Source organism: Leptodactylus fuscus, chromosome 5, assembly GCF_031893055.1.
Source record: "Leptodactylus fuscus isolate aLepFus1 chromosome 5, aLepFus1.hap2, whole genome shotgun sequence".
Taxonomy (NCBI): Eukaryota; Metazoa; Chordata; class Amphibia; order Anura; family Leptodactylidae; genus Leptodactylus; species Leptodactylus fuscus.
The window spans coordinates 158,575,425-158,587,725 of NC_134269.1; the positions used below are offsets into that span (position 1 = coordinate 158,575,425).

The following is a 12,301-nucleotide window of genomic DNA, read 5'->3' on the forward strand; positions in this document are numbered from 1 at the left end:
ACATCATAGTCCTGCAGGCCCAACTGTATTAAAAGCACAGGAAACTCTATTGGAATTGGATATAAAAATGTATACAGCATGTATACAGCTACTGGAGATTTTAGCTCTGAAACCTGCAGAATTAATAAATTAGCTTTAGGCTATACCTCCAGGTTCTGTAGAATTGTAGATTATTTCTATATCTAAACTTTAAAACTGTGTACAAACTGAAGAATTCCCCTACAATTCCATACAGTCATACCGTCCACCTACCTCTCCATTTCCTGAGCATGGGTTAGTAAAGCCACCAGGACAAGGTCTGCATTCAGGGCCATAAAATCCTTTGCAACACTTGGGCACCTACAAAAACATTATAAGCAATAGACGAGTTACAATGAAGATATATTTTTTTTAAGACTTAAAGGGATTCTATCATTAGAATCCCTTTTTTTCTAACTAACACGTAGGAATAGCCTTAAGAAAGGCTATTCTTCTCCTACCTTTAGATGTCTTCTCTGCGCCGCCATTCAGTAGATATTCAGTTTTCCATATTTATGCAAATTAGTTTTCTCGTAGCACAGGGGGCGGGCCCCAGAGCTCAAACAGCACTGGAGGCGTCCCCAATGCTGTGAGAGAACTCTCCAGCGCCACCTCCATCTTCATCAGGAACCGGCCTCTATGCAACGTCTTCCGGCCTGGCTTTCAATCTTCTACGCATGCACAATCAGCTCTGCCAGCAGGTCTCGGGCAGAGCTGACTGCACCTGCGCGTGACCATTTTTTTGTTACCGCTTACTACAAGAGCTTGCGTAAGCTGCCACAAAAAAATGACCGTGCGCAGGTGCAGTGAAGGCATCTAAAGGTAGGAGAAGAATAACCTTTCTTAAGGCTATTCCTACGTGTTAGTTAGAAAAAAGGGATTTTAATGATAGGATCCCTTTAATAAGGTAAGTATGCCAGAATTCTGATATTTTTTGTGGTCAAGAACAGATGCCAAAAATATGGTGTGTGTCACATTTACTATCTGTTTCTTAGAGTCTAAGCCTTAGATCATATGGTGCAGAAACACAACTTTTTTTTGCGGATTTTGCTGTGTTTTTGTGAGCCAAAGCCATGAATGGCTACAGAAGGAATGGGAGATATAAAGGAAGCTCTCATACTCCTCCCTTCTGAGAAAACTACTCTTGGCTTTGCTCAAAAATTGAAGCAAAATGTGGAACAAAAAAACAGCTTTTCTGCAATGTGGCCTCAGCCTTAGACACTTTTCATGCCTTGTTAGACACTTTTCAAATGTGTCCAGAAAAGGACTTTGTTGAGTCATGAAATGCACTAAAGTTATTTCTTTTAGCAAATTACCGGTGTAAAGTAATAGAGCCAGGAGGGAGAACATGTATAACATGTGACAAGATGGCTGAATCTATCAAGCAGCATTCACCTTAACAATATACCTGGCAAATCTTCAGCTTTAGCCTACATTAACATGCCCATTTACCCCAGACTCATATATTACCCCACAGACACACCACTGAGTGATACTTGGTCCGAGTGTTGGCCAGATTTACCGGCCTGAATAGTACGTTGGCAGAAGGACTCCTAACATGATACTTATCTGTGCTGCTAGGATTCTCTGTCTCCCATTGACATACTGTCCCATACCGATTATAGTACTAGACAGTAGGCCGCTGGAAGGTAGGGACTGCTAGCAGCGCAGCTAAGTCAGTCGTGTGAATGCGGGGTAACAGTCTATAGGGTGACCCATGAAAACAGCCAGTAGTAGAGCATGACCTATATTTTGATGTTCCGTAACAAAACTTCTCTAGGATTAGACCATTTTTATTTAGACCAGTGTTAATAAATCTACCCTACTGTTTTCCTACAACTCAGTCTAACTATATTATAGAGGCATAAATATGCAACAAACATACTTACCGGTACAGTGAAGTTGCAGTATCTTGAGCAACCTACTGAAGGCACCCACCAGTCACTTTCCATAATAGGATTTCGATAGGTACACTTGTGTTTAAAAAGAGACTGAAAGCAAATGTGAGATACAGAGGTTATATCTGTTCATCTGTCATTTGCAGTATATTGCTAATGAACTATAGAGTCTTACTGTTCTTTCACTTCCTGGCGGACATCTACTGAGGAGGACCATACCACAGGAGACACAGGAGCCCTAACATGGAAGTACAACAGTGACCAGCATGCAATGCTTATGTGACTTACTATATGTACAGTGCAGTTATATTACATTACACCTGCATGGACAGTTTAGATTGCCTAAAATCCGACACTTGGTATTGGTGGTAAATCAGGTGCATAAACCTTGCAAATGAGTTTTGTATACTTTTATTTTATAATAGAAATATTTTTTCATCCCAAACCCAAGGTGCAAATTATTGGAATTTCACATATATCTATAGTGGAGTAACATTTATACCACAATGAAATGTTTGCAAGGTACATGTTGTCATTGGTTATAGCTCCATCATGGTCACATCCGATCCTATTATACCAGATAATGTCTGTCTATTATTCACAATAGTCCGCTAATCATAAATGTAATGACTTTACAATCCACTCACAGGTTTTATTTCATATCTAGTCTCATCGCATCTATGTGGTAGAATGGGCAGGATAGAAGGTGGAATGAGAACACCATCCAGAGTATATATACGGCCATTCTTTGCTGCAACGTCAGCTTCTTCGACCTCTTCTCCATTGACTAAAATTTGTCCCTTTAAGAAAAAATAAGTGTGTATTGACCAATACTATAAATTATTGCAACATATTGTAAGATTAATTTAAAAAATCAAACATAAGCTTTGACATCTGTAGTTTTTTTCTTTAGACTTGTGTGTCATTTTGAGCTTTTACCTACTATAATACAATGTTACAGACAGGGCCCCAAATTGGAATAACTCTAATAATACACATGGCTTATATATAGCAAGAAAGTATGTAACCAATACACTTTATGCTGTAACGGAAGGCTATGAAATGAGCAGACATCTGACCGAGTGTGAATACACCACTGATTTTTACTTGTTCTAGATTTTCTATGACCCCACAGTCACTGAGTTTAAAGAAAGAACTGGAGGTACAATCTTTATCATTAGACTGTAAATGTAAAAGGAATATGTCAGGTAGCACGAGACAGGAACCTTGTTATATACAGTCATGGCCAAAAGTTTTGAGAATGATACAAATATAAATTTTTACAAAGTCTACTGCTTCAGTTTAGTAATGGGAATTTGCATATACTCCAGAATGTTATGAAGAGTGATCAGCTTAACAGCAATTACTTGCAAAGTCAATATTTGCCTAGAAAATGAACTTTATCCCCCCAGAACACATTTCAACATCATTGCAGTCCTGCCTTAAAAGGACCAGCTAACATCGTTTCAGTGATTGCTCCATTAACACAGGTGTGGGTGTTGATGAGGACAGGGCTGGAGATCAATCTGTTATGATTAAGTAAGAATGACACCACTGGACACTTTAAAAGGAGGCTGGTGCTTGGCATCATTGTTTCTCTTCTGTTAACCATGGTTATTTCTAAAGAAACACGTGCAGTCATCATTGCACTGCACAAAAATGGCCTAACAGGGAAGAGTATCGCAGCTAGAAAGATTGCACCTCAGTCAACAATCTATCGCATCATCAAGAACTTCAAGGAGAGAGGTTCCATTGTTGGCAAAAAGGCTCCAGGGCACCCAAGAAAGACCAGCAAGCGCCAGGACCGTCTCTTAAAAGTGTTTCAGCTGCGGGATCGGGCTACCAGCAGTGCAGAGCTTGCTCAGGAATGGCAGCAGGCAGGTGTGAGTGCATCTGCACGCACTGTGAGGCGGAGACTTTTGGAACAAGGCCTGGTCTCAAGGAGGGCAGCAAAGAAGCCACTTCTCTCCAGAAAAAACATCAGGGACAGACTGATATTCTGCAAAAGGTACAGGGAGTGGACTGCTGAGGACTGGGGTAAAGTCATTTTCTCTGATGAATCCCCTTTTCGATTGTTTGGGACATCTGGAAAACAGCTTATTCGGAGAAGACGAGGTGAGTGCTACCACCAGTCTTGTCTCATGCCAACTGTAAAGCATCCTGAAACCATTCATGTGTGGGGTTGCTTCTCAGCCTAGGGAATCGGCTCTCTCACAGTCTTGCCTAAAAACACAGCCATGAATAAAGAATGGTACCAGAATGTCCTCCAAAATCAATTTCTCCCAACCGTCCAAGAGCAGTTTGGCGATCAACAATGCCTTTTCCAGCATGATGGAGCACCTTGCCATAAAGCAAAGGTGAGAACTAAATGGCTCAGGGAACAAAACATAGAGATTTTGGGTCCATGGCCTGGAAACTCCCCAGATCTTAATCCCATTGAGAACTTGTGGTCAATCATCAAGAGACGGGTGGGCAAACAAAAACCTACAAATTCTGACAAAATGCAAGCATTGATTGTGCAAGAATGGACTGCTATCAGTCAGGATTTGGTCCAGAAGTTGATTGAGAGCATGCCAGGGAGAATTGCAGAGGTCCTGAAGAAGAAGGGTCAACACTGCAAATATTGACTTGCTGCATTAACTCATTCTAACTGTCAATATAAGCTTTTGTTACTCATAATATGATTGCAATTATATTTCTGTATTTCTGTGTAATGATGTCATTCTCAAAACTTTTGGCCATGACTGTAATAGGAATGCAAATGCATTTATTGTGTATTAATCTGAAAGCAGCAAAAACAGCTTGCACCAGGTTCACACTATCATTCATCTCTCCATTGTTCAAGTTCACATGGGAACCCGAGCAACAGAGATCCCCTCCGCTTAAAAAACAGTTAACCGTGGACACCATAGACTAGAATGATACTGGTGGAGAGAAAAATCCTCTTTGCAGGACTTTTTTCTACACTGATTTTAGGTGTAATCTGAGGCAGAGACTCCAAAGGCAGATGTGAACCTAGCTTTAAGGCTGAGGCCCCATGTTGCGGAAACATAGCCTTCTTTGTTGCAGATTTTGCAGATTTTTTGAGTAAAAGTCAAGAATAGCTATAAAAAGAATGGAAATATATAGGAAGTACTTATACTTCTTCCTTCTGCTGAATCAAATCCTGGCTTTGGCTCAAAAAACCAAAGCAAAATCTGCAAATTCCACAAAGTGGGACCTCAGCCTAAAAGCTTACAAACAGGCTACAACAAAGAAGACTGCACATAAGAACAGAAACTACATTCGCATACAGTGAAATTATTGCAGCCATGTGATATCCGATTTAAAAATATTTGCACTATTGTGTGAATGTACTGTAGGATATAGGATTGGCCTCCATTGATCACAACACAACATGTCACAGGTGAGTAGCACATCTCCAATACTTACATTACTTGTTGTTCGAAACTGGATTGGCTGGTTTGCCATACTCATAATCTGAGTCGAAGAGATGATGTTTGCAACGTCCAACTACAAAATACAATGTCGACAATCTCATATATAACACAAGTACATGATAAGAGTAATATAAACCTTACTACAACACACAATGCTAGTAGTATCAAACCCCTAGCCCTGTGCTATGTACTGACCTTATTTCTTTACTAGTAATTCCCTTCTTTATACATTCAGTACACCCACTCCCAATTGCACTAACTATAGAGACTAACTAACTACTAGTGACATCAGGTCACATATCACACATCATTTTTCACAGATGTTTTACACCCGAAGAGCACCTGTTTTCATGCATCCCCCACACATTTTAGAGTATGGATCCATCAAAATGGACAAAAATAGAACATGACCTATATATTGATAGTCTGTTACAAGGGACCATCAAAATAATGGTCATGTTAATAGCCCCCATTCACTATATTGAATTCAATGCTGCCATGTCCATTAATCACAAAATTATTAATTTAATAATTTAAAAAAAAGTTAAAAATAAGTTAAAAAACGGCTGTCACACGGCTATTAATCACTGCCAGGTGAATATAGCTAAATGACAGATTGTTAAAAGATATAACAAGAGGTTTCACTAACCTGAGTATATGAAATAATGTGGTACCTCAACAGCTCCAAAAGTTTCCTGGAGCCCTGTGTGCAAATACAACACAAACAATAAAAAGTCATAATACTATACTATACTATACATAGTCATATATACTATACACCAGTTATAGGGTGAAAACAATTCTTAAATTACTGATAAAGCAGATGGTCTGTAACTTTATATCTATAATGATGTACTGAGACTGGGGTGCACACGCTGCGGTGCGGCCTAAGGGGCCGCATACCACCACCAATGGTAAAAGTAGCCTCTGATTCCATGCTGTCCCAACCTTTAGGAAAAAGGCATCTCTGTCTATGTTCAAATAGTTCTAAAAATATGTCATAAGATACTCAAATATTGACTTTTCTTGGCTTCGCTACATGTATGTATGAATCTAAAATGTGAACCTTCATCCTGTCACTAAGAGCATAAATGGTCAATATGCCATAGCTCAGATGGGAGCACCCGTTTATTGCTACACTTGTGCATGGTACAATTTGACGATAAGGCTGGGGCCCCTTGAAGTTTTGGCAAAAACCTCAGTGTTTTAAAGTACTTGCAAAGTGGATGGGATTCTTGCTAATCCTATGCACAGATTGCAGAAAAATATCCACAGTAGACATGCTGCAATTTAAAAAACTGGAAAACCCTGTGGAAGTTCTGTGAAATGCACTGTGGAAAAAACTACAATGCGTTTCCGCCACGTGTTTTCCTGCAGTGCTTTTTGGCTGCAGCTCGCTACGTGAGGCCTCAGCTTAAAATAGATTGTGCAACCCTGTGCTAGCACAATGTAAGAAAGCATCTACACCTCTTGTGATAACAGGTAGTCCAGTGTCCCGTTTTCCATTTCAGAGAGTGCAGCATTGTTGGGTACGAAGACTGTGTAGGGTCCGTCCTTTTCTAGATCTGGTCCAAGGTTAGATTTCTGTTAAACAACACACATATGACACATAACACTGTAATATTCCAAGTCCATGGTTGACAACTAAACTTCAAATGTTATATAAGAACAAAAAAATACCTCCAGCAGAGATCGGAAACGATTGTATCTACCATTTTCTTGTAGTATTTCCATAATTGTCTCCTAAAAAAATTAAGAAAGAAGCACCATACAAATGAATAAGTGATCATATAACTCCACGAGAGCAACCACTTCCTTACAGATTATGGATCATTTACTTTAGTGTTGCTTTCCAGGGTTGGTTCCACAAAATCCATAGCTTTGTCTATGATATGCAGGATTCCATTGGAGGCAATGATATTTTTCTGTAGAATTTTTCCTCTCTTCTTACTTCCACGAATCCTTATTTTCAGCTCATTATCCTAGAGATAAAAGTCAACTGTAAAGTCCTTCCACAATGATGAGATAAAGAGTCTGTTACCCCGAAATCCTCCATTTAAGTTTACAGTAATAACCACCCTGTTTCTCCAAAAATAAGCCCTACCTTGATTTTGCAGAGTTTTTGGAGCAGGCTTGAAATATAAGCCCTACTCCAAAAATAAGCCCTATTTACATTCAGCGCCTCCATCAATAGAATATGTCATGTGACATCATTGACATGGAGAATAGGCATACCATAGCTCCCAATCATCCAGCAATGACCAACAGGTCAAAATCTGCTTACCTGCTCCCAAGTACCACCTCCTGCTTCCCGAGTGCCAGCTTCTGGATCCCACCATCCGGCTGCTACTACACTGTGGGCTTGACTGCCTACGTGGCCAGATATCAGGTGCCACCTCTGCTCACTATCAGAGATGCAGCCACTTCACTAAAGCACCCCCTCTTAGCGTAAAGGAGAGGAGATAGAGCGGGCATGGTGCCAATGCCACACAAATTTTTAGAAAGAGAGAGTGCCAGTAAGTTTTTTTTAAGATCCACTGACCCTTCACCATCAATTGTGGATGTAAGTTAGAGTTACTAACAGTGTTGTAACTAAAGTCTTGTGGGCCCCAATGCAATCTTTTGTTTGCGGCCCCCTACCTCATCCCTACAGTGAATTCTTGATAGTGATGGTTACGGATGCTAAGAATCTTAATCCACCTTAGTGTGGTTAGGGTAATCTGTGGGTCTCCTTGGTTTACGACCAGATGGAGGCTGCAATCTCAATACTGATCCCAATGCTTATGGGCCCCCTATGGTTCCTGGGCCCCGGTGCGACTGCACCCTCTGCACCTCCTCCAGTTATACCCCTGGTTACTAACCCTAATCATTTTACGCGATTCATCTGGTGCGAATCAGAAAAGATTCAGATTTGCTCCAGTCCCTGAAAAATAAGACCTACCCCGAAAATAAACCCAAGCCCTTTTTTCATTGAAAAAAATAATAGAAGACCCTGTCTTATTTTTGGAGAAATACAGTACCAAAATATTTTTGTAGTTTCTTAGTTACGTTGTGAACTATGCCGTACAGCACATGAATAATCTCACCGTGTCACCAGTTGTTACTTCCCCGGATTTTCCAGTCAGTGTATAGATTAAATCTGTGCTGTTGAAGTCTTCGGCATTCAGCTGGCCGGCAATCATATGAAGCTTTATAAAGTACAGAGCACTTTCCTTATTTGACTTAAGGTTCTTTACCTGAAATGCATGAAAGAAGGTTTTATGTACAGACACCTGATTTCACATATAGCTTTAGAAAATGAATCAATGTACATGAAAAATATTTTTGACATAATGGTGTCTGGGTGCATGTGAGTTTTCTGGTAGATTTTTTTTTTTTTTTTTTAAGGAGCAGAATGGGTTAAAAAAGTGATACCTTACTGATCTTCTATCACTGCTGTTCTGGTGGTCTCTACTTACTGGTCCCATCTCAACATGCAGTAAATGGCTGTAGGCACCAATTATTGGCAACTCAACACTGTGGTCAGTGATCGGCTAAAGCTATGTTCACACTAGCATTTGAGTTTACAGCCTTTGGGCCTGCTTGAGGATATGAAAAACTAAAACCAAAACCCTATCCGCTTAGAGGCAGAGAGAAAAGTCCTCTGTGCAGGACTTTTCTCTCCGCCTATTTTGAGCAGAATGGGGGACTGAGAGGCTTGAACATTAGTGTGAACCAAGTGTTCTCCAGCCATTTATTGTGTGTTGAGACAGGACCAGGAATTAGAGACCAGGAGGTCATTATTATTATTATTATTATTATTATTATTATTATTATTTTTTCCATATTAGTATACTTACATCCTTTGCTTTGATGCCTTTGTTTATTGGTACTAGAACAGTGAATGGTCCCAGTGAAGATAGAGGCCAGGAATACTCCTCTTTGGGATAAAGAAACAGATACTATTTTAATGCTGTATTTAAGTTAAGAAACAACATCAAAAATACAAAGAGTCTGTGGATAGATATTGTGTAAAATACAGATTTGGGGTTGTCTCACAGTCTCATGGCCGTGTGACCAGTCGGGCTTCCAGTTCCACCGATCAGTCATTTATATCCCCATAAATATTGTATCTGGAATACTCCCTTTAGAAATAGGGATGAACACTTACCAAACAAGGTAAGAGCAGTAGAAAGCTTTCCCTGCCACTGTCCTGGTTCACTGTTAATTTCTTTCATACGATCCCATATGTTTCCATAACATACAAAGCCATCACCAGAATAACCATTCTTGCATAGACATCTGTACAACATGGGAAGTGTTATTATATAGGATTATTTTCTCATGGAGCTATTATATATACATGGAATAAACACTCACTCAATTTTCCCTGGAGGAACAGTGGTACAGGTCGCATGTTTGCTGCATGTATTCTTGGTTGTACATATGTCTACTAGCTTGCATCCAACTCCTGGTTGAAAGTTAGTGTATCCTTCTGCACATTCACAATGAGACTGGAAAAAACAAATGCCTATTACATAACATATACACTCTTATTATTACTGTCAACACATTGGTATAGTAGTAGTAGTAGTAGTAGTAGTAGTAGTAGTAGTAGTATTGTAGTAGTAGTAGTAGTAAGTAGTAGTAGTAGTAGTAGTAGTATTGTAGTAGTAGTATTGTAGTAGTAGTAGTAGTAGTAGTAGTAGTAGTAGTAGTAGTAGTAGTAGTAGTATAGTAGTAGTAGCAGTGATGTTGTTGTAATGCTTGTAGTATTACATATCATCCATTAAAATTAATGGCAATATGTAATGGCTACTCATGTAATATGCACATGGGTCCACCAAAGCATTAGCTGATTTTGGCAACATCTTTCTATTCTTGCTTACAGAAGGAGGTCTGAGTAAGGAAACAATCTATGACATTTTGTTGTCAATTGACTCCCATAAAGTACACACACATTGCTGATCTGTATGTATAGACAATACAGGAAGGAAGCTCAATATGGTGGCCCCCATGAATAGCCGCATTCTTTTCTACATTCTTAATTACGTAATGACACTAACATTAAATACATGAGACTTTTTCTTTAACGACAATGTCTTACAAGGAAATAGTTATCTATGAATGAAAACCCCCCAAAACAAATTAACCAAGAAAATGTCTGTTTCCTGAAAAACCTGTCACAAATATCTTCATGGAGCTGTGTAATGGTCGGGTGAAACATACTGATACAAACAACATGTCCTAATCCTGCTTTATTTATTATGTGCTACTTGTTTCTTAATGGTAGACATCTGTCTAGCTTTAGTACTAATCAAAATTGCTATTTTTCCTATATAATTCTCCTCATGCTATAATGTACTTTCTGGCACTGTGGGGACATTGCACTGTGTGTGGGCACTATGGGGGAATTTACTCTGGGTTGGGGTAGTAATGAGGCATTATACTGTCATGGGGTACTAAGGAGTGTTATAGTGTGTGGGAGGCGTTATGGTTTGTGGGGACATCAAGGGGCAATATAAGTATGGGGCATTGTACTGTGTGTGGGCACTAATAAGACATTATACCATGTGGAAACCACTGAGGGGGCATTATACTGTGTACAGAGCACTAAGGGGGTATTATACTGTGTAGGACCAACATGAGGGAATTATACTGTGAGGAGGTATTATACTGCATGGGGCCCATTAAGGAGGCTTCATCACTGAATGCTACAGAGAATGGCTCTATGTATTGGGGCACAACGGGACATGGTGGGGTCAAATGATGAATGGAAAAGACTGGGTGGGATTGGAGATGTGTATTAATATTTGTATATACTTGACTTGTTTAGCTACTATTCAGCTTGGACATTCTCTTGATATCAGACACAGGTCCGTGTACTTTTATAAAAGTAGTCCAGTACCCCTGCACAGTACTTTTTGTATAATGTCTGCATTGAATACACTAGTAAGTGCAATTTTGAAAGTAATAAAAAGAGTTTCCAGAATCTACACATGGACCACTTACTATTCTTAAAGAGGACCTTTCACCATTTTGGGGACATGCAGTTTAATACACCGACAGAAAGCCAACAGTAGAGGCTGCTGTGAGGAAGGGTGTTCCTGACTGACTGTTAGAAACGCCCTTTTGACAGTGAAGAGCTACGGTACCAGCACCAATAGCTCTTCACTGGGGGCACAGAACGGGAAAGCCGATCTGGGCTTTCTAGCGGTGTATTAAACCGCATGTCCCCAAAATGGTGGCAGGTCCTCTTTAAGTAATGTAAAATAAGCTACACAGTACATTGCATTCTTACCTTTCCAGGACCATCATATTTGCAGACAGAAGATGGTAGGGGGCAACCTCCAAAGTTTGTCTGACAGGGATCAATGGGTAAACACAAGTTACCGTCACCTGTGTAGCCTTCATGGCATTTACAGCTGTGTCGATTTGGGCCAACATGGATACAGTCTGCGGCCTCATGACAAACTTTCTTCAAACAAGGATTGATTGCTGTAAAAGAAAGAGTGAGCAGGGATCGGACAGCTTAATAATTGGAATATAAGTATTCCCACCCTTCTAGACTATTGATTTGGTACTGCACTGATTTTGACAAGTCTGTATTGACAATATATTGCACTTGCTTTTATACAGCCAACATATTCTACAGCTCTGTTATTATTAAATTATCATCATTCACATCAGACAATTTGAATTCTTATCTGAAGCTCAAACAAAGGGCCAAAGTCAAAGTTGCTGATGGTTTTAGACATTAAGCAGACAAAATATTAGCGACTTAAAGAGGACCTTTCACCACTTTTGGGCACATGCAGTGTTATATACTGCTGGAAAGCTGACAGTGCGCTGAATTCAGCGCACTGTAGGCTTTCCCGATCTGTGCCCGGTGTAAAGAGCTTACGGTGCCGGTACCGTAGTGCTCTATGGTCAGAAGGGCGGGGAGGAACGCCCCCTCCCTCTGCT

At 40.0% G+C, this 12,301-nt stretch overlaps 1 protein-coding gene across 1 annotated transcript in view; it reads right to left on the bottom strand.

The window, feature by feature from the left end:
* The window catches only part of STAB2 (stabilin 2), a 98,919-nt gene that overhangs the window by 63,972 nt on the left and 22,646 nt on the right, over window positions 1-12,301 (bottom strand). The window contains exons 8-21 of the mRNA XM_075274557.1: window positions 11,637-11,833; window positions 9,716-9,849; window positions 9,507-9,637; window positions 9,196-9,275; window positions 8,443-8,592; window positions 7,195-7,338; window positions 7,037-7,099; window positions 6,824-6,940; window positions 6,006-6,059; window positions 5,349-5,429; window positions 2,564-2,716; window positions 2,092-2,154; window positions 1,908-2,009; window positions 253-339 (exon numbers count right to left, since the gene is read on the bottom strand). Coding sequence (XP_075130658.1) covers window positions 253-339; window positions 1,908-2,009; window positions 2,092-2,154; window positions 2,564-2,716; window positions 5,349-5,429; window positions 6,006-6,059; window positions 6,824-6,940; window positions 7,037-7,099; window positions 7,195-7,338; window positions 8,443-8,592; window positions 9,196-9,275; window positions 9,507-9,637; window positions 9,716-9,849; window positions 11,637-11,833 — 1,556 coding nt within the window. The remainder of the gene's footprint in view (window positions 1-252; window positions 340-1,907; window positions 2,010-2,091; window positions 2,155-2,563; window positions 2,717-5,348; window positions 5,430-6,005; window positions 6,060-6,823; window positions 6,941-7,036; window positions 7,100-7,194; window positions 7,339-8,442; window positions 8,593-9,195; window positions 9,276-9,506; window positions 9,638-9,715; window positions 9,850-11,636; window positions 11,834-12,301) is intronic.